The sequence below is a fragment of the Sus scrofa genome, chromosome 5, assembly GCF_054392235.1.
Source record: "Sus scrofa isolate SSC_HxYL_T2T_F1_AM1 chromosome 5, Sscrofa_HxYL_maternal_Yorkshire_Landrace_v2.0, whole genome shotgun sequence".
NCBI classification, from domain to species: Eukaryota; Metazoa; Chordata; class Mammalia; order Artiodactyla; family Suidae; genus Sus; species Sus scrofa.
Window position 1 is genome coordinate 34,826,555 of NC_139387.1, and position 23,609 is coordinate 34,850,163.

Genomic DNA, 23,609 nt, shown 5'->3' on the forward strand with positions numbered 1-23,609 from the left:
TATTTCATTTAATCATTAAATCAACTTTCAATTATATACAACCACATTCTAATTCTGGGCCACCTGTCCTCTTTGGCTGAATGTCTGTTCTGGGGATGCAAAGCACTGTAATTTTAATTTTGCTTGAACTAAATCTTGCTGACCATAAAATCTTATAGTCAAATCTAAAGTCAATATAAAGACTTTGGGGATTATCTACAGCTTTAGATTATCCATACTATTGCTATTTATTATTTGCAAAGATAAATGGGAACACTGACTACATTTTAATATACTTATGAAATAGATGAAGTATATTATAATGAAATAGACAATACAGGCTATGACAGTGTAGATCTGGTGGCACAGCTCTGAGCTGCCCATAGTGAAGGCAATACAACTCCTGGACTGGACATGAAGGAACGTTCCACTGGAGATATGGCAGTGCTGGATGTAAGAGAAAGTTTCCAAGTGAAACGACAAGTTCTTTTAAGTGCAGCTGAAGCAGCAGAGGTGATTCTATGTGTGGACAACATTATCAAAGCAGCACCTTGGAAACATGTCCCTGATTACCACCCCTGCTCAGCATTATAAAATTTATATTTGCATGACTGGCTTTTGATGACTGGGTTTTCATATTCAGTACCAGACATCTTCTTTGGTCATGTGAATTTAACTCATTACTTTACACGTATGTATGTAGACACAGAGATCCAATTAAGGGACTGAACCAAGGAATCAAACTGAGCACGTAAAAGGGCTAGGTAGAAACCCATTTTACAAAGCAAAATACCCCTCCTCAGTATTTTAGTAGTACTGTTGTCCCTTGTTTCTATGTGTGAATATGCGTGTACCTCTATACCATAAAGTGACATTCTCTACTGTACTCTGGTAGATTTGGTTTTCCTAAATTAGATATTTCCCTTCCTCCCCAATCCTGTATCTATATATAGAACAGGTGTTGTGCTCTTTCCTACCTCATTACATTGAGTTTGCATGTCTGACTTGCTTTGGCCAATGGGATGTTAAAAGATGTGAGCAGAGACTGAAGGTGTGCTCCTGCAATTGGGCTTGTCCTGTTTTCCCTCTGCCTCTGCCACAGGAAGAGCGTCCCCTGGGTAGCTGATGCTCCTTCAGACTAAATTCCAGAATGAACCATGTGGAGGAGACCTAGGAGGCCCATCCCCTCCCACCACCATCACCATCATCATCACCATCACCACCATCACAACCACCACCATCACCACCATCACTATCATCATCACCACCACCACCACCATCACAACCACCACCATCACCACCACCATCACTACTACCACCATCACCACCATCACCACCATCACCATCATCATCACAACCACCACCACCACTATCATCATCACCATCACCATCACAACCACCACCATCACCATCATCATCACAACCACCACCACCACTATCATCACCATCACCACCACCACATTCACCACCATCACCATCACCACCACCACCATCATCATCATCACCACCACCACCATCATCATCACCACTACCACCATCACCACCACCACCATCACCACCATCACCACCATCACTATCATCACCACCACCACCATCACCACCACCATCACTATCATCATCACCACCACCACCACCATCACAACCACCACCATCACCACCACCATCACTACTACCACCATCACCACCATCACCACCACCATCACCATCATCATCACAACCACCACCACCACTATCATCATCACCACCACCACCACCATCACAACCACCACCATCACCACCACCATCACTACTACCACCATCACCACCATCACCACCACCATCACCATCATCATCACAACCACCACCACCACTATCATCACCATCACCACTGCCACCATCACCACCATCACCATCACCACCATCACCACCATCATTATCATCACCACCACCACCATCACCACCACCATCACCATCATCATCACAACCACCACCACCACTATCATCATCACCATCATCACTATCATCATCACCACCACCACCATCACAACCACCACCATCACCATTATCATCATTATCATCTATCATCTATCTCTCCTGGAATTAGAAATGGGAAGTAATAAGGCTGTCACAGAAACATGCTTTAACATATTTATTTGAATTAAAGAAGGATTCCTTCCAATAGAAAGCTAATTTGATTTTAGCTGATGATTTAATAATGGTGAGGACTGCTTTTGCAATAAGATTCTGCTGCAGACATTTACCATAAAACAAATGAGGTAAATCCATAGCTTCAATGTTTGAATGGAAATGGTGTTTAGCTATATAAAATAAATATCAAACCAAAAGTTATATCCTATCTATTTAAAGCTTATCATAAAGAATCTTAGGTGTTAAAAACTGGATGAGGATCATGTAATATTTCAAATTCTTTAGGGGTTATGTGACCAAAATATTTGAAGGTACTCCTCTAGATCAGCTTTTAATACACAAATACCCAAGACGCAGTCTCATAGTATTGTCTCTAAAGACGGTCTCAAAATACCAGATAGTTTCTAAAGTCAAAAGAACTTTAGCGTTCATGTAGAGGGACTATTTCATTTTCATTAAAAAACAAAACAAAACAAAACTGAATTTCAGAGGTAAGTGGCTTGCTCAAGGTCAAAATTCCATTTTCCTTCAATCAGATCTCTCTTTGTCTCTGTATCCTCCTTTCTCTCTCTCTCTCACATGCACACACACACACACACACCCCTTTCCTCCAATTCTTTCTGGACTTTGGGGTTGGCTGAGTCTCAAACTGCTGTGATCTTTGACAGAGTTACAGTCTCGGCCTTGACTGGCCTATCCTTCAGCAGACAGTTGGGTTCCCGGGGTCTCACTGCTGCTGCCTTGCTCCCGCTCTGGCTGTCTGAGCTCAGTGAAAGGGAGGCTTAATAATCCCTTCAACCTCCCTGAATGCAAAGATCTTATTAATTTATCTAAACATAATAGAAAGAGACAGAGATAATCCTTGGCGAAGAGACGTCTTTTATCTGATTTCTACCCCCAAATTTCACACTTTCGTGTTTAAAAATATGTTTCTTCTTTTTCCATCAGCTTTATTGTGTGAGGGAGCAAAAGCTGGTATACCCAACAAATCATGATAAGTTTTAACTCCTGAATATTTCTGATACCCACCCTCTTCTCTTTAACCCTATAATGTCATATTTATCCAGATTAATACCTCTTTTGGAAAACTGTAACAGCCTGGGGGCTTAAAGCCTCTGCTCTATTCTCCATTTGATGTCTCATAATAAGTCTACTCTGATCTGAGATGCTGTTTCTTATCCTTAAAAGGTTTTAAAGGCTCCTTGCTGCTCACTGACACCATCCATGCTCCACCCATATGGTTTACCTTCATTTGGTTCCTATTTATTACCCTACTGAACTTATCCCTCTCCAAGCCCCTCCTTCCCTGTGTGCTCCAGCAACTCCAAACTGTCTGCAGTTCACCCTGTGCACTGGGCTATCTTCTCATCTCCTTGCCATACCCTCTACCTGGAATGTTCATCTTACTGGACCTGCATAATCTGAAAATTTACCCCCAAACTCCCAGTTCTGAATACTCATAATAGCCAGCAAATCAGGGCCTCACCCTGAAAGCTACACCAAGTTCCTCTTAAGAAGAGGTTGTATTTTATTGATATCCATGCACCCAGTGGAATAAAAATGTTTAATCAAAGAGCATTAGCCCTAACTATTTGACTCCTTCTGACTCCTTGGCAATGGTTTTAGACAGTGATTACAAATCAAACTGACTTTTAAGTTCAAGAAAACACAGTATTTTCAGAATAATAATAATAATAATAATAATAATAATAATCTCTAAGACAACTATGGCTTACTAAGTATGTGGTTATGATCTAAATACTTTACATGATTACAGCCTTGAATTCTTACAAAAATTCTACATCCATTGTAATCATTTTACCAATGAGAAAACCATGACTCAGAGGATTTAAATAACATGCCCAAAGTCAAAAAGCTAGAAAGGAAAAAATCGACATTTAACTAGTGGCACAGTCCAAGCTCTCAGCGGTCTATGTTACTTCCTACTCTTACTGAAAATGAAAAGCATTGTAGCAAGGTTTTGAAACACAGGCTCCAGTTCCTTTTGTTATAAATCCACCATCAGATTTTTGGCGTTAGATTTTATGTTAAGAATAAGAACTTGTGATTGGTATATACACTCACTGAGTGTTATCATCTGGTCCCAAATCTTATAACACTATCTACAGTCTCCTGACTCTTAAATTTACACTTCCAGGTCATGTCTTTCTCCCCAGCTCCAAAATGTACCGCCAGCCGGCTCATTGACATCTTCTCCTGGCATGTCAAATAGGTAACCTCAACGCAGCACTTCACACAATGAAGTTCTGATCTTCCCCTAACAAAGTGGCTCTGCCCACGTTCTTTTTTGTCTTTTTTTCTGTCTTTTTGCCTTTTTCTAGGGCCACTCCTGCAGCATATGGAGGTTCCCAGGCTAGGGGTCGAATCGAAGCTGTAGCCACCAGCCTACACCAGAGTCATAGCAACGCAGGATCCAAGCCGCGTCTGCAACCTACAGCACAGCTCATGGCAACGCAGGATCGTTAACCCACTGAGCAAGGCCAGGGATGGAACCTGCAACCTCATGGTTCCTAGTCGGATTTGTTAACCACTGTGCCACGACGGGAACTCCTCTGCCCACATTCTTACACACCCCCATTAATGGCAACACCATCCATCCAACGGCTCAGGCTCAAAACCTCTGGTGGTTCTTGACTCCTCTCTTTCTGCACAGCCCACCTTACATCCATCATCTTCAAAGCAGATGAGGAATATGAGTGCTTTTCACCATCTCCACCCCCGTCTTCTACTGAGATCACGGCAACAGTGCCCTAACTGGTTTCCCAAGCTGCTACCCTTGCTCCTAGAGCCTATTCTCAACAAAGCAGCCAGAGGGGCCTTTGAACACATAAACCACATCATGTCAGTCTTGTGCTCCAAACCATACAATGCCCTTCTGCAGCCTTCGGAGCAAAACGTAAGGTCCCTCCAATGACCTACAAGGATACTGTGTTTTACACTGTCCTTGACTTGCCTGATCACCTCCCCTACTCTCTTCACACCCATGCAGCTCCAGCCACACTGCCCTCTGGATGCTTCTAGAACAACACCTGATATAGTTCAGCTTTTTGACCTTAGTACTAGCTTTTCCTTCGTTCCGGAATTCTCTTCCCCCAGAAACGCACACTGCTACCTTCTTTACTTCCTTCCAGTGATGGAAGGAAGGAGCTCCTTCTCAATGAAGCTGTCCTAACCACTGTATTTCTTTTTTTTGTTTGTTTGTTTTTGTTTTTTTGTCTTTTTGCTATTTCTTGGGCTGCTCCCACAGCATATGGAGGTTCCCAGGCTAGGGGTCGAATCGGAGCTGTAGCCACCGGCCTACGCCAGAGCCACAGCAACACTGGATCCGAGCCTTGCCTGCAACCTACACCACAGCTCAGGGCAACGCTGGATCGTTAACCCACTGAGCAAGGGCAGGGACCGAACCCGCAATCTCATGGTTCCTAGTTGGATTCGTTAACCACTGCGCCACGACGGGAACTCCCTAACCACTGTATTTCAATTGCAACCTCACCCCCAGTCCAACACTTCAACCCCTCTCCTTGCTTTATTTTCTTTTCCCTGCAGAACTCATGACCCATAACAGTCATACTTCATATAGTTGACCCTTGAACAACATGGGTTTGAACTGCCTAGGTCCATGCATACGTGGACTTTTTTCAATAAATACTACAGTATTTCACTATACCTGTTGGGTAAACCTGCGGATATGGAACAACTTTGAGTTGGGAAGAACCACATATACAGAAGGCCAACTGTAAGTTACACATGGATTTTCAACTTCACCGCGGGTTTGTGCTTCTCATGCCCTTGTTGTTCGAGGGTCAACTGTTATTAACCTATGTCTTGTGGTTTTATGTTATTATCTGTCTTCCCCTGTCAGAATATAATTCCACCAATGTACCTTGCAAGGGCTAGAACATAGTCATGCTCAAGAAGTCACTGCTAAACAAATGAATTATTACTGGTTATTAATAATAAAGCTGAGTTCTTAGTACAGAAGAACAAAGAGCTGATTGGGGCCTACTAATTTGGAAAAGATATTTTAAGTCTCTATAAAATGACAACAAAAAATGATAATAATGCTTATCTTAGAGTTTTGGTTGTTTTGCATATTTACTATTTGTCAAAAAATTTTATAGTGTCAGGCACTGACCTAAATGCTTTCCCAAAACTCATTTAATCCTCATAAGAAATCTATGAGTAATGTCACAGATTACTAATATCATCTCCATTTTTTGAGATGCAAACTGAAACACAAGAAGCTTAAGTTACTTTCTCAAAGGCATGTAGCTAGAAAAAATTGGGGACGGGATTTGACTGGCTATTTGACAACAAAGTTCAGCTCTGTTATGCTGATTTGCCTGGTGGTAAGGATTTAAGTGTATCCACACAAGGGGTTCTTTATAACGCTGGGCATTTAGTAAGCTCTCAGAATGTGCTGGCTGTGATAACAAAGAATTCTGTTTAAAATAAACTTATGGTTACCAAAGGGGAAAGGTTGGGGGAGGAGAAATTAGGAGTTAGGGATTAACAGATACACGCTACTTTATATAAAATCAACAAGGACCTACTGTATAGCCCAGGGAACCCCAGTCAATATTCTATATGGGAAAACAATCTGAAAAAAAAAAAGGGTGTATGTATAATTGAATTGAATCACTTTGCTGTACACCTAAAACTAACACAATATTGTAAATCGACGATACTCCAATATGAAATGAAATAAAGATTATAAAAAGCAGAATCTAAGAATTCGAGTTGTGGCTTAGCAGGTAAAGAATCCGACTAGCATCCCTGAGGATAAGGGTTTGATCCCTAGCCTCGATCAGTGGGTTAAAAGATCTGGCGTTGCCTTGAGCTGCAGTGTAGGCTGGCGTTGCTGTGGCTGTGGCATAGGTTGCAGATGCAGCTTGGATATGCTGTTGCTGTGGTTGTGGCTGCAGAGCAGGCCAGCAGCTGTAGCTCCAATTTTTTTTTTGTCTTTTTTGCTATTTCTTGGGCCGCTCCCGCGGCATATGGAGGTTCCCAGGCTAGGGGTCGAATCAGAGCTGTAGCCACTGGCCTACGCCAGAGCCACAGCAACGCGGGATCCGAGCCGCGTCTGCAACCTACACCACAGCTCACGGCAACGCTGGATCGTTAACCCACTGAGCAAGGGCAGGGACCGAACCCGCAACCTCATGGTTCCTAGTCGGATTTGTTAACCACTGCGCCACGATGGGAACTCCTGTAGCTCCAATTTTGACCTCTAGCCTGGGAATTTCCATATGCCGCAGGTGTGGCCCTAAAAAACCACCACAACAAAGCAGAATCTCAATTTCCTAAGCAAGAAAAAAGAAAAAAAACAAAAACAAAATGAACAAAAAACCCAATGTATCCTGATTATATTTTTATGATTCAGAAATTAACGTAACTATACCAAGAATCAATATAAAACATGCTTTTCCTAAATCTAGTCTCTAAGTACAAAGCCTGTACAGCACTTAATGCACAGATTTTAAAAATACACTGCTTATTAAAATAGCTTGAGTACAAACCCATGCTGCTCACGGATAGCCTTAATGAAACTTGAGTCCCAGATAATTTCATTGTCATCTATGTTCTTTTACAGTCTTCCTGAGGAAGCTATAAGAATATCAATTCAAACAATTTTTTTTGGCAGCATGCTTGGCACAGGGACATTGTTGGGTCAGGGATGGAAACTGTGCCACAGCTGTGACCTGAGCTGCTGCCATGACAATGCCAGATCCCTAACCCACTGTGCCACAAGGGAACTCCCCCCAAATTTTTAAATATCACGAAACTATGCTCTGCCATTCCTATAATAAGACTGATGGAAAAAGAGAAAAAAAAGGAGAAATGACTATTTTAGGCAAAAATACGGTGCATCTATTCTGGCTCTAGATTGTGATGACTTACAGACTGGCGGCAGCTCATACTCGACTTCCAGGACCACTCTTTCCCCGACGTTCTTCAGCAAGCTGATGATCTCGTCATGGCGGAATTTGGCCAGGTTGATGCCATTCACGGCTTTGATATAGTCACCCACATCCAGCTGGTCACTTCTGCAAATCAGAGAACGGCACCTCAGTGGACCCCTCCTCTCCACAGGCCGGTCTGACCATATTTTCTGCTTTGCCCTCATGGATGAGCATACAAGCCCAGGGGAACCACACAGCAGGCGTCCCTGTCTCCAGGGAGATGGCTGGTTCCTGACAGCAGGAGTGCAGCTGAGGGGGGACGGGACCGCTTTTACTCATGCTGACTGTTCACCTCAGAGTCTTGTGCTGGATCTGCTGCTGTCTCTGATTTTTTCCCACCCCTGTACCTCTTTTATTTTAAAAAGCACCATACGACAAAATAAAGAAAAATTTTTTTGTTGCTCCACCCATAAAGAGTTGGTGCTCTGGGGGCAGGTTATGCAGATCCTGGGCACACCGGGACTTCTCTTTGCTCTCATTCCCGCTCTTTTTTGCTGCCTGCCTTTTTGGACATTTCACCGCTTTGGACATCTTCACTGGGAGTGTGGCCAACAAGCAAGTCAGTTTATTTTGTTATTTACTGCTCACAGCAGGACTGATTTAAAAAAAAAAAAAAAAAGGATCGGTGAAGAAGACATGACAATGAAAGTCCTGGGTTTCGGTAACGTCCTCCTCTCTTCACCACCACGATAGAACCTCGGCCACTTTGGGGCTTTTAGTCACACTCCACTTCTACATTAAGAGCAGGCGGTGAGACTTCTGGTAGGACTTTAAAAAATCTGTGTCATGGATAAGAACCTTCAATAATATGTTTTCCCCAAATAAAAACACCAAGTTCATTATTTTACATAAACCCAGCGCAATTATCCTCTTTTGCAGATTCCATAATCCGCTTTGGGCAAAGTATATGCTCTCACTCTTACCCTAAGTTTACTGACTGACACGTTCTTGGCAATTTAATTGCCTTATGCTCTGCGACATGATTCTCATATTGTTGCTTTTTACTATGATGCAATGTGATGATTGCTCCCAAACTTTTCATATGTTTTATCGCTTATTTCCCCCAATAGAATATAAGCTCCCTGAGGACAGGGATCTTAACTTTAATTATTTTGGTTTACTACCTGTGAAATGGCAGTGGCTTAAATAATAAATATTTGGTGATTGATAATACATAATATAACTGGCACAGCACAGCTTCTAATTACAGCGTCAACACATGTGGAAAGGGCGTTCTCACCCTCTCCTCTACCCCCAATTGCACTTGCTTTGGCGGCTACATATGAAGAAGCCCTGGAGACACCAGAAGTCCCACCATCACAACTGGCCATGACTGGTGACAAATAAAGGAAGCTTTGCTGTGGAATGAAGTCTCTGAAAAACCCCAAGAAAGGAGATCACGGTGACAGTGCTGACATCAGCTTGTTTTACAAACAATACCGAAGCTCATGGAACAACTGGTTGGATCGAGCTTTTAAATTTTGCAAATGGGGCTGATCATTGAAAGCAATCATGACTTCAGAGGACACAATAAGGCAAGAATGTTTAAACTTAACTTGGGATTATGTGGACAGGAATATTGGTGTCCCTTATTTGAGCGTCATGAACCGTACTTTGAATCAAGTTCGACCATTCCACCCTCTCTTCCCGAGGTAGACTTAGAATTTCTCCAGAAAGCAAACCCACCCCTGCCCAGCACCCAGAACATTCTGCCATCAGCAAAAACCAGTACAACTGCAGTTCATTAGAACAAGGACAAAAGGAAACCTCTTTAGCTAAGCCTTCGCCTTTTGGAAACCACCTCTTGACTGGTGAAAAGAAAAGTTGAAAATATGCAGGACAAACAAAATTGTTGCCAGAAACTTGGGGTTGGGCCTCCCACACTTTCTAGGGTTGTCATGTCCCCCTGTGTCAATTTCCCCCCCATCCCATCCACAGAATATGAGTCATCTGCATTCCCCGTGAGATGATCAGATGGGCTCACTCCCCACTGCAGCTGTCTGCCCCTCAGTGGCACAGAGGAGGACCAGATCCATAAAGGTTTTTTAAAAATTAAGATCTTATGAGGGCCTGGCTGTTTTTGAGATGAAAGGACAGCTCCCTGGTGACTTTGCCACAGGCCAGAAAAGCCACGCTTCTGAAATGTGCCCTGGTGCTTCTGCCCAGCAGATGGCAGCTGTCATTTATTTATTAGCGATCTTTTCAGAGAGAGCTTTCACTTTTTTTTTTTTTTTTAGCTTTAATTTTTCAATTAATTACACCCTGCGTTCCTTTTTCTACTTGTTCCCCGAGATGCAGTTACCTAGCAGCAATTCCTCCTTGCCGCAGATTAGATACTCTGGGTTTGCCATCCTTATCGATTCCGCCCGAGACCGTCAGCCCGAGGGTAGTGCCTTCCTTCTTCATCAGTTCAACCACGGTGGAGCCCTTGAATTCCTCTGTTAAAAGAAAGGCATTTGCTTTGTTAAATGAGAAGAGAAACCCAAGGTGTCATTTGCATGGATGGGGAAGTGACTCTTCCCCATAAACTCTTTGCACTTTGATGGGAAAAGATCTGTGGCCTCCTTTCCATTGCAATTTGCAGAGTCTCTCATAAAGATGAGCATGCAGATAAAGAGGAGGCAGATATTCCATTATAGGTTATTAAAATGAGTACCAGTGGGGCAGTTTGCTCTGGGTTCACAATAAATAGTCTGGCATGGCTTATGTACAAGGATAATATTTCTCCTTTGTTTTGTGCCATTCTGAAGTGACTTCCCCTGGCTTCTCTCCTTGCAACTCCAAAGGGAATGATTGAGTCCTAAGGAGCTAGAATGGAATTTTAAGTAATAATATAGAAACACACAGTGCAGCAGCAGACTCCAAGTTCCCCATAATTTTGGCTGAGGAAGTCAACTGACACAAGAGAAGCACTTCTTACACGTTCAAGAAAAATATTACTAGTTCTATTTTTTTTTTTGGCCACACCTGTGGCATATGGAAGTTTCCAGGCTAGGAGTCGTATCAGGGCCATAGCTGCCAGCCTACACCATGGCCACAGCAACACCAGATCCCAGCCGCATCTGTGACCTACACCACAGCTTGCAGCAACACTGGATCTTCAACCCACTGAGTAAGGCCAGGGATTGAACCTGCATCCTCATGGATATTAGTCTGATTCTTAATCCACTGAGCCACAGTGGGAACTCCCTCTACTGTATTCTCTACTGTTTCTTGCTTGTTTGGTTGGTTGGTTTTTGTCTTTCAGAAAACAAAATACAATAGCTTCATGTTACAACTTCGTGTTACATCATTTCTTACAAGATGTGTAACAATTTGGTAAAGCAGGGTTGGTCCTCAGAATCCCCAGAAAACTGCTGTTAATTCCTCATTCTCTATTTTTGATTTTCTTTTTTTTTTTTTTTTTTGAGGGTCGCACCTGCAGTATATGGAAGTTCCCAGGCTAGGGGTCAAATTGGAGGTACAACTGCCAGTCTATGCCACTGTCATAGCAATGTGGGATCCAAGCTGTGTCTCTGACCTACACCACAGCCCATGGCAATGCAGGATCCCCATGGCAAGGCCAGGGATCAAAACTGCATCCTCATGGATACTAGTTGGATTCATTTCTGCTGAGCCACAAAAAGAACTCCCTGAAATTTTAAAATCTGACCAATTTTGTGGAGATAATATCTATGCACCGAGGAGACCCAAGTCTTCTGATTTTAGGCACCATAGAAAGAAAACTTTAAGAATATCCTTCTTCTTAGAAATAAATGAAAATGTGTCAATATCTATCTATCCAGAAGCTAACTATGATAAGCACTGATTTAAAATTCTCTATTCTGTTATTCCTCCCTCTGCATATGTTAGGTAACCAATGACTGAAATTGCCCACCTTGGCCAGGTCCAAAGAGCCGCTTGGATGAGTTGTCTCACAACAGGAGGCTCCGATAAGGAACATGGTGCTGCCCTGAAGACTAACCGGCAGAATTTGGGAAGGATTAATGGGAGGGGCCAATGGGGGGAGAAGCCAACCAACCTCCCAGAATCCTTTGTGCTGGAATCCATCTTGGCTGAGAGGTGCAGGCACCACCAGGAAGGACCTTGAGTCAGACCAAATAAGAGCCAAGCAAGATGATTGGCAGGAGACAACCCCAAAACTAACTCCATTCCCGTAAACCCGTAGACTGCAAGCCACAAGGCAGAACAGTTCTCTTGGGTTCCCTTACCCTGCTGCTCTTTGCCCAGATGTCCCTTCCCAGTAAAGTCTTTTGCACTGTCAATATCTGAGTCTCTTCCAACAATTCACATCCGAGTGTTAGACCAGAGCTATATCTGAGTGTTGGACTCAATTCCTATCTGTTAGACTCTGAAGCCCTGGTAGGTCTCCCCCTTCCAGGAACACATACCCTTTCCAAGTAGGGATGGGGAAACTAGAGTTTTCCAATTCCTCCTGAATCAGGTTATGAATTTCAGGGGTTCTGAACTTCTAGGATATAGGAGACACATGGTAAAATGCAAGAACAGACTTTCTTTTTCAAAGTCAAAAAAACCCAAAAAGATTATTTGCACACCTCTGCCCTTTCCTTAATTATACCTGGCAGAGTTAATTATCATATCAAAAAGTTTATGAATGCTTATCATAAAGGTTTTTAAATTGTTGCTATTGGTCTACTATCCCATTCGCCAACAAAAAAGTCAAGTCATGTTTGAGAAAGAAATAATCTCTCATCTGATCTACTGAGAACAGAGTACTTGGGGAAAGAAGGCAAGAGGGACAGGCCACTGGTTTCCTTAGTGATGTATTACTGTCAGTCCAGGCAGGACTCTCAAGATTGCCAGATCCTGTGACCTTAGCTGCCCTGCATCCTTCCTTTCTCACGGCAACTTCACGGTGCTACCGATATGAGTTGTAACTGCTTTGTAAAATAGAAGCCGAGGAGGAGTCTGAGTGTGAATGATGTCAGCTTCATTTACTCCATTGCGTATGAGAGACCAAATTATGATGGAAGTTCAAGAAGCAAATTCTTGTCCAGTCCATAAAAGCAGAGCCTGTTACATCATTTACCAGGAGCATTTGTAACAAAAGTCCAGTTAAGGGGGCACGAGTGTGCATTTTATTGCACACCCCCTTAATACGGAAAAAAAACAACCACCTCTACATCCCAGAAAGACACACCTAGGCCCACTGAGAGTTGAAGAGGTCATCTCAACAAACAACTCCTAGGCAGAAGGCTGGGTATAAAATTACTTTAAAAATAAGGATAAGAACTAAAGTAATGAAAATTACCTAATAGATAGTCACTATTTGCATTACAGAGACATAATACATTCAACAATTCTGACCAACAAAAGAACAGTTTGCATTTTCTAGATCTGTAGAAATTGACTGAGATATATCTCAATCTAGATATGTAGATTGAGCATGTATCTTGATTAAAGCGTTAACTTGAAGCATTGGGGAGCATAGGTTTTTAAGGGTCCATCTTACAGGTCAATCAGAAATGCACAAAAAAGCAACTACGAAATAGTAATAATAGGCAAGTGAGAAGTAAGTTTCAGTTAGTAAGAACTGCACTCCTACTCAGGTTCTCAGGAGCGAGCTTCATGAAAAAGATGGAATACCAGGACCCAGATGCAGCCTTATGGGATGTGGACAATGCAGTTTTCTCCAGAAGGAACCCAGGTTCTTCCCAAGCTTCTGGATACATCCTCTAAATCTAGAAAAGCTAAATTTGATTAGTTTAATTTGATGTCTGTTTTAAAATATAAATCTATCTGGGCTACTTTTTATGTTCTTCTTCTTCTTTTTTGGCTGCACACAAGGCATGCAGACATTCCTGGGCCAGAGATCAAAACCACGCCACAGCAGTGACCCAAGCCACTGTGGTGACAACGCCAGATCCTTAACCTGGTGAGCCACAAGTGAGCTCCTGGATTGGAGTTCCCATCGTGGCTCAGTGGTTAACGAATCCGACTAGGAACCATGAGGTTGCGGGTTTGATCCCTGGCCTTGCTCAGCGGGTTAAAGATCTGGCATTGCCGTGAGCTGTGGTGTAGGCTGCAGACGCGGCTCGGATCCCAAATTGCTGTGGCTCTGGTGTAGGCTGGTGGCTACAGCTCCGATTCAACCCCTAGCCTGGGAACCTCCATATGCTGCAGGAGCGGCCCAATAAATAGCAAAAAGATAAAAAAAAAAAAAAAAAAAAAAAAAAAAGAGAGAGAGAGAGAGAGAGAGAGAACTCCTGGACTACTTTTTAAACTGGTAATAGTTGATTACCCTCTTGTTGAAAAAGATTTCAAAAACTTCCCCAAGAGCTAGTTTTAAAAACACGAAAGAAAGAAAATATTAAGGCACCAGTTAATGAAGTAATTTGTGCAGTCATGGATTCAAGCATTTACTGAGCACTTATGATGAGCCAGACAACGAAACTCAAAGATAAAGTCAGAGATGCTTCCAGCCTAGTCACAGAGGCAAATGAGCCCCAGACCACCCTGCCATGGGGTGGGGGTGGGGGTTTGGGGGAAAGGAGGCCAGAAAGGAGACGGTGCTGATAACAATGTACAATGAATGAAGACCTGCTCTTCCAAAGGCAACATCTATTTCACAATTTTGTCTTCTGTCTAATCTGCCTGTATGTATCGATCAGGATTAGTGGAGCAGAACAGACCAAAGGAGGAATCTAAATTAGGCAAAACTCGGGAGGGAAGATGGAATATTGTCGCAAGAAAATGTGCTGAATCACAAGAATGTTAGCTGCCAATAATAAGTATCTCTAGTCTCTGAAGGACTAAGTCATTTATGGGCATTTCCAAAGGGAGTAGGAGGAGAGCAGCAGTTTGGAAAGGGCAGAAGGTACTTCAGGTGTTTGCTTCCTGCTACCCTGTGCTTGCTCCATGAGACTAATCCATCATTTTCTGTCTTTTTGGGTATTTAATGTTTGCATAATGACGCAATGGCTAGGAGAAATGAAGACAGATGCATTCATTTGCATGAGTTCACGTGTATACCCAGGCTTACTGAACAAAGCACCAAGTGAAACCCTGGAACTTGGGCAAGTCAATATATACCGACAATTTCTTTGTGATTTAAATTGCAAACACCCTCCCCAAATTAAAAGGAGTCTGAGTAAAGATTGTGTTTGGTAGCCAGCAGCACAGGGAACAGATGATGGCTCGACTGGCAAGGAATGAGCAGGTTCTGGATTTGACGTTTTTCCTTAATCACCATATTTAATTATCTTGGAAAGAAAATTGCAGGTTTACATCTGTATCAGTACTCACTCAACAGAACCACTGATGGAATGGGATTTAGTGGTTTGCTGTTTTTCTTTGGTTGTGTAATTCAATCCTCTTAATTACTGAACTCCAGAGTTTTAAGACAAGTAACAATGATGACTGGTAAAAACACGAGAACTACGAAAAAATTCTTGCAAAAAATAAACTTCAGTAACATAGATGGTTAGAAAATTGATATGCAGAAAACCATAGCCTTTTATAAACAAGCAGCTAGGTAGACGTTATCATAGAAGAAAAAAAAAAGAAAGCATTTACGATAGCCAAAAACTAAAACCCCGAAGAAAAAAATTAAAAATATACAAGATCTCTATGAAGACAACTTTAAAACATTTATGCAAGACATAAGGTCAGAAAAAGTGAAAAGACATGCCATTCGTTCATTCTATAAAAACTGAGCACTGACTATGTGCAGGGCAGGCGCTATTCTAGGCTTTGGGGATACAGAGCTAAACAAAACAAAGAAAATCTCTATTAGGAACTGATAGTCTAGCAGACAGCATAACTCAACATCAGAAATATGACAATTTTCCCTAAATTAATCTATAACATTCACAATATCAAAATGTCAACAGGATTTGGGAGGCATAGATATATTTTATATTATTGCAAAAACGGAACATTCATCCTTGCAAAGATTCTGTGAAGAATTTATATTGCTAAAGTCTACCAACTGGTTGTTTAATGTTGCTACAAAAGACTAGAAAAAGCCTACCTAGGAAGCCTATCTGAACAAGGTGATAGAGTTATGACCAGACATCACACCACCAATTGTATCTCTCCTGAGAGAGATTAAAAAAACAACCAGACACCCTGGAAAGAGGTGCCTCGAGTGGGGAGGCTGGCACAGCTTCTGTGTCTGTCTCCCCGCTCCAAAAAAAGAATGAAAAGACATATCCAAGGCATAGGGCATTCAGAACCCATATTAGACTATCCTAGTGCTGTGCAATATTAAGATTGCAGTGTTTTGTCTGGAATAAGGGTACCGCACGATCATCTTATTTTGGTTTGTGACACTCTGCTTTATTGCTTATTGAAAAAGTATAGTCAGGCTTAGACCAGAAGAAAGGGTGTTGCCTATAATTTTTGGAAGGTCCCTAAAAAGGGGGCTAAAGGAACAGGGAATTGCAAAGAGAGCAATTTTAACAACAGTTGCTGATCGGGGAGACAGACAAAAATCGATGACTACAGCAAAGAGTAATGAAGCTATGACAAGAGTCAATAAAGAGCCACCATGGTGAAACCTGAGAGGATCTGTCATCAGACTGGGCAAGTCAGACTCTGGATAGTTTTTGGAAGAGTTATTCCTGAGCTAAGTCTTGAAGAAGCCTCAGATTAGCAAATGGAGCAGGGCGGGTGTGTTCATTAAGGCAGCAAAACAAGAAATGTAGGTGATTATATGCATTCTGGGGAGTGCATCCATGTTTTCAATTTGCACTTTCTCAATTCTGGCTGCATGTTAGAATCACCTGGAGAGCTTGTAAAATACCAATGTGTGGGCCCGCCCCAGACCAAATCCATCAGAACAGCATTCCCCACCGATAGGCCATTTTTTTCTAATTAAACTTTTAATTGGGAGATAACTTCACTGAATCTTAACTGTAAGATTCCTATGCAGTTATAAGAAATAATACAGAGAGATCCCTGGTACCTTTCACCATGCTTTCCCCTATGGTAACATCCTGGAGAACTGTAATACAATAGCACAAGGTGACATTGATGTAGTCAAGGTAACATTTTCATCACTACAAAGATCCCTCAATTATCCATTATATACCACCCACTATCCACCTACCCAACCCTTTCTTCAAGCCTTGGCACCCCCTACCCTATTCTGTATAACTTTGTTATTTTAAAAATTAAACAAATGCCATTGCACAGTGTGAAACTTCTCTGGTTGACTTTTTACACTTAGGGTAAATTTTCTGGCGATTTATTCAGGTTGTGTGTATCCATAGTTTGCTCCTTCTTCTTGCTGCATAGTATTGCATGGTATGGACATAAATCAGTTTGCATCATCATTTACCTGCTAAAGGATATTTTGGTTGTTTTCAGTTTGGGGCTATCATGCCTAAAGCTGCTATAAACATTCACGTGCAAGTTTTTGTGTGAACGTAAGTATTCATTTATTAGGGACAAATGCCCAGCAGTACATGTGCTAGGTCATACAGTAGTGGCATATTTAGTTTCCTAATAAATTATTAAACTGTTTTCCAAGATAGCAATATTCCTGCCATCATTGTGTGAATGATCCAGTTTCTCTGTATCCTTGCCAGCATTTGATGTTGTCGCTGTATTTTATTTTAGCCATACTGATAAGTGTTTCAGTGATATTTAATTATGGTTTTAATTTTTGGGTAATTTGACATATTTCCCTAAAGATAAATGTTGAACTTTTTTTTTTTTTTTTTTTTTTTTGCTTTTTAGGGCCACCCCCCACGGCACATGGAAGTTCCCAGAGCTAAGGGCCTAATTGGAGCAACAACTGCTGACTTAAGCCACAGCCACAGCAATGCCAGATCAGAGCCGAGCCACGTCTGTGACTTACACCACAACTCGTGGCAACGTTAGATCCCTAACCCACTGAGTGAGGCAAGGGATCAAACCCGCAACCTCATGGTTCTTAGATTTGTCTCCATTGCACCATGACGAGAACTGCTCTTTTGTCTATTTTCTACTTAGATTGTTTGCTTTTTCACTATTGAGTTTTGAGTTCCTAATATATTCTAGATACCAGTCCCCTGTTGAAGGTGTGGTTTGCAAATATTTTCTCCCAGTCTGTAGAGTTTCTTTTCATCCTCCTAACCAGATCTTCTGCAGAGTGAATGTTTTTAATTTTGATGAAGTCCAACTGATCCATTTCTCTCTTTATGGATCATGCTGTTATCAAGTCTAAGAACTCTTTGCTGAGTCTTAAATTCTGGAAATTATCTCCTACGTTTCTTTCATAGCTTTTTCTAAAAGTTCTATAATATTATGATTCACATTTAGGTCTGTGATTCATTTTAAGTTAATTTTTATATAAGGTGTGAAACTTAGTCGAGGAACATATTTTTTTTGGAGGCGGGGAGGGAGATTGGGGATCTGGTGTTCCAGCACAGTTTGTTAAATAGTCTGTCTTTCCTCCATTGAATTGTTTTTTGTACCCTGTCAAGCATCAGTCTGTGTCTGGGTCCTCCACTTTGTTCTACTGATGTGTCCATTCTCTCGCAGATACCACACAGTCTGCATTACTATATTTACATAATAAGTCTTGAAATTGGGTAGGCTGATTTCTCGCATTTTACGGGTTTTTTTTAATTGCTTCAGTTCTTCTAGTTCCTTTGCCTTTCCATATAAATCTGAATAATCTTGTCTTTATCTATAGAAATTTTGCTGGGATTTTGACAGGATTTGCATTACAGCCTTATGTCATAGAAGAAGACATATTTCCTACGGGAAGTAGTGACATATTTACTATGTTGAGTCTTCCAATTATAAACCTATTATGTCTCTCCAACTTTGTAGAAACTTTGATGTCTTTCATCAGCATTTTATAGTTTGCAGCACACAAACGCTATACATGTTTTGTGAGTTTTATACCCATGGATTTCATTTTGGGGGAACAATGGCAATTGGTATTAATGATTAATTTTGATGTCCATGTGTTCATGGCTAGTATACAGATATGCAGTTGACTTTTGTATGTTATATTTCATATTTCGTGGCCTTGCTGAATTCAGTAGTTCTGGGAAGTTTTTGTTTGTTTGGTAGATTCCTTAGGGTTTTCTATATAGACAATCATGCCATCTGCAAGAAAGGACAGTTTTCTATGTTTCCAATCTATATGCCTTTTATTTCCCATTCTTGCCTAAAGCACAGGCTGGAACTTCCAGTATTTATTGAATAAGAATGGTGAGAATGAATATCCTTGCTTTGTTTCCTATCTTAGGGGGAAAGCAGTAAGTGTTTCATCAAGTATTATGTTACCTCTAGATGTTCTGTAGCTATTCTTTATCAAGTTGAGTAAATTCCCTTCTATTCCTGTTTTTCTGAGAGTTTTTTTTTTTTCTTTTTCTCATGAGTTTGAATTTTGCCACATTTTTTGGCACTGATGTTATGATGTGACTTTTCCTTTTTAGTCTGATAATATAGTGAATTACATTGATTGATTTTCTAATACTGAACCAATGTTGCATTTCTGAAACAAACTCCACTTGTTCATGGTATATAACTCTTTTTTTGTTAACATTTTAAAAAATTAAAGTTGATTTATAATGTTGTGCCAGTTTCTGCAGTACTCAGTCATATATATATCCTGGGACAGACTAACACACACACACACACACACACACACACACACCCTTTTTTATGTTATTTTCCATTAAGGTCTATCCTAGGAGATTTATAATTCTTTTTACATATTACTGATTTTTATTTGCTAATATTTTGTTAAGGATTTTTTTAGCATCTATATTCATGAGGGATATCATCTGTAGTTTGCTTTTTGTACTTTCTTTGGTTTGGATATCAGGGTAATAATACTAGCTTCATAAAATCAATTGGGAAGTACAGCCTATCTTTTTTTTTTTTTTTTTTTTTTTCCTGGAAGAGATTGTGTAGAACTGGTATTTATTCTTTTTAAAACAGTGTGTGTAATTTCTCAATGAAGCCATCTAGATCCAGACATTTATTTATTTATTTTTTTAGCGTTTTAAAATTACAAATTCCACATCTCTCACAGTTACAGGGCTACTCAATTGGTCTATTCAGATTTGGTGAGTTGTGGTAGTTTGTGTTCTTCAGGGAACTGGTCCCTTTCATTTAGATGACAGTCCTTACAGATGGGGAATCCGGTATTGGTCTATTTTAAAAGCTCCCCAGGTGATTCTAACATGTAGTCGAGACAGCGAGACCCCGATTTAGGGTTTAGCGTCTGAGGAAAAAGACTAGTGAAAGACAGGCTGGGAAACAAACAAAGGAAGTGCTTAGATTTGAGTTTTAGAAAGATTCAGCCTGTTATTAGCATAAAGCAATAAATTCGGTAATGATGACAAACTGTTGGAGAGATAGGCATTAGATCTGGGTCAAGGAGAACCATGAGAAGGTCACTACAGGAACAAAATGTATTAATTCAGTTAGGCTAGGTTGTGTCACCAAATCCAAAAATGAATAATGGCTCAACGCAACGGAAACTTATTCTGCTCACATACAAGTCTGCGGTGGGGGCTCCTAATCAGCAGCCCACTCCTCTTCACTCAGAGATTCCAGAATCTACGCCCTTTCTCATTTCCAGACTCTGTCCTCCCCTCGGACTCTGGTTCCCAAACTACACAAGTGCCTCAAGGTTCCATACAGAACTCATGCAACCTCTGTGGACTATCTCAAAATTGTGAGGAAATTTAAGCCATACGTGATTTTGGTTGGACACGACACTGCCTATTAACAAAAAGAGGTCGTTTTGTTCTACATTAGATCACAAGACATGGTGTTTAGTGATCGCCTCTCTTTCCAAAGAGAGGCCAGCTCTTTCCAAAGCTTCTGGTGGTGGCTTCGCCAAAAAGGAAGTTCCGAGTGAAAGTCAATGTGGAACAGGAGATGAGCTGCCAATGTTTGATTTGAAGGTTTGAGAAGCTGCGCGATGCCCAGCAAGCATGTACTTCCCATTACAAAGCACCTGCGATTCTTTAAACTTACATGTTTTCTATTTTTTCAGATGGCTGCAAAATGGTTAGGAGAGCATATGTACTATATTGTTTGGATCTAACTATTTAACAAGTGGGGCTGCTGATATTTCAGTTGACCTAGAGGTGCTGTGAAAACATTACTGAGACCTTAAGGGCTCTGTGAACCAAGAAGGTTTGGAAACGTCTGCCTTAGGACTTTATCTTGTCTGCATTTACCTGGGGGAAGAGGGAAAGAACTCTCTTAAAAAACACTTCTAGAGTTCCCACTGTGGCTCAGCAGGTTAAGAACTCAACTAGTATCCATGAGGATGCAGGTTCGATCCCTGGCCCTGCTCAGTGGGTTTAGGATCTGGTGTTGCTGCAAGCTGCGGTGTAGGTTGTGGATGCAGCTTGGATCTGATTTCTGTAGCTGTGGTTGTGGCAGGCAGCTTTGTCTTAGATTCCACCCCTACAGCCTGGGAACTTTCAGTGGATTAAGGATCCAGCATTGTCATGAGCTGTGGTGTAGGTCTCAGACACGGCTCGGATCCTGCATTGCTGTGGCTCTGGTGTAGGCTGGCAGCTACAGCTCCGATTCAGCCCCCTAGCCTGGGAACCTCCATATGCCCCGGGTGTCGCCCTAAAAAGACAAAAAGTAAAAAAAATTTAAAAAGGGAATCTAGAGAAGAGAGGATATTTGTGTTGCTGAGATTGATTGGAGAGGGCAAGGTCATGTGATATAATGCCATTTAGCGAGAAACTGAAGGAGATTTAAGTACCAGGGAAAACTAAGCTTAGAATAGTTTTCGCACACCTCAAACCAATTGAGTGGTCTGGAAGAACCTCGCCTTAGAGCTGTCACACACAAACACATACACACACACACATACAGAGAAAATTCACTTCATTTCATTTTTATATTTTTTTACAGCCATATCTTCGGCATATGGCAGTTCCCAGTCTAGGTCGAATCAGAGCTGCAGCTGCCGGCTTACACCACAGCCACAGCAACAGCAGATCCAAGCCGCACCTGCGACCTATGCTGCAGCCAGATCCTTAACCCACTGAGCGAGGCCGGGGATCAAACCTGCACCATCATGGATACTAGTCAGGTTCTTAACCTACTGAGCCACCACGGGAACTCCAAGAAAATGCATTTTAAAAGCAATCACCGAAATAATAGGTACTGGTGAAACTACTTAGTGAAGTTGCGTTAACTAAGAGGTTTGAAAAAATATACTGTAAACAGTAAAACAGAAATACTACTGATGAAAACTTTAGACAATAGGTCACACAGTCTCAAATGCTAGGGATAGAGATAGTGTTTTGACCCCACCTGTATCTCCAGTGCCTAGCATGGCACCTGGCACCGTGGTGGGTGCTCCCTGTAGCTGCTGAACAAGTGGGCACTTCATACACAGGGAATTATGACCTGTAGATGAGCATCAGCTTGTGGCAAACGGAATTATTGCTGGATGGTGCCAAAGCAAGATGATAAAGTGGCAGCATTAGAACAGGAGCAGACAGGGTTATTTCCCTAAGCTTCCTTGGTTGATTATTTTTTACATTGCCTTTGTAAGGGGGATTGAGGCTCGCATCAGAATACTATAGCTATTTCTGTGTATTCCTTTTGGAGAGACTCTTATTGCTCACAATAGTTTTATCTGTATATTACTTTTAGTGGTGCCACTAGGAAGTTTATCCCCCTCAGGAAATAAACAGATGCTTCTTCCAATACTCATTTCGGGTTCCTCCTATTATCCCCTGGTTCAGCAAAGCTGCCGGGATCAAAGCTGGGTTTCCATGATGAATAGCTGCATTTTCTGTCTCAGTTCTTACCACCCAGACTAGCAGGGAAAGGTCTTCTGGCACTTTCCACCTCTGTGTAGTGACATGAGGGATGTACCAGAGTTTTTCTCATCTCTTGGGAATCTGAACATAAGTTAGATTCGTGGCAGGGATGTACAGCACATAAATATTACCTCCCACAAATATTCACGGGAACCAAAATTATGGTTGGTATTTATCTCTCACAGTGAGAGGGAGGGCTAGATTCATATCTGTGTGTTTCTTAGATCACCTCCAGAGAAGGAGGATACAGAAATATGCAGTACCAACCACAAAAAAATCCGAGACCTCTGAAAGTATGTGATATATAGATCAGCATTTAAAAAAATAGATAAAGCAGAGATGCAGGCTCTTGGTGGAACTGACTCAGATATACTATGTCTCTTAAATAAAGGCTTTAAGAAAAAATATCACTGCTTTTAAATTATGGCACCGCCAGGATTCTTTCAGTTTTCCACTTCTCCAACATCAGTGATTTAATTGTCAAAACTTGCTATTAAGCTTCGCCACGTCAAAACTTATCAATACATTTTCAATTTCTCTGGGTCTTAGCTTCCTTATTTGAAACAAGGATAATAAAAGTGCCTACCTTTATGTCGAGAAAAAGAACCCTCCTACACTGTTGGTGGGCATATTAACTGTGCAGCCACTATGCAGCCACTATGGAAGACAGTATGGAGGTTCCTTAAAAAGCTAGAAGTTGGAGTTCCTGTCATGGTGCAGTGGTTAACGAATCCGACTAGGAACC

At 41.5% G+C, this 23,609-nt stretch overlaps 1 protein-coding gene across 50 annotated transcripts in view; it reads right to left on the reverse strand.

Annotated features, from left to right (window-relative positions):
• Nucleotides 1–23,609, reverse strand: part of GRIP1 (glutamate receptor interacting protein 1) — a 766,103-nt gene that overhangs the window by 171,976 nt on the left and 570,518 nt on the right. For all 50 annotated transcript variants that reach the window (XM_084956272.1, XM_021092918.2, XM_084956287.1 and 47 more), the window contains exons 3-4: nt 10,393–10,528; nt 8,029–8,174 (exon numbers count right to left, since the gene is read on the reverse strand). In XM_084956272.1, coding sequence (XP_084812398.1) covers nt 8,029–8,174; nt 10,393–10,528 — 282 coding nt within the window. The remainder of the gene's footprint in view (nt 1–8,028; nt 8,175–10,392; nt 10,529–23,609) is intronic.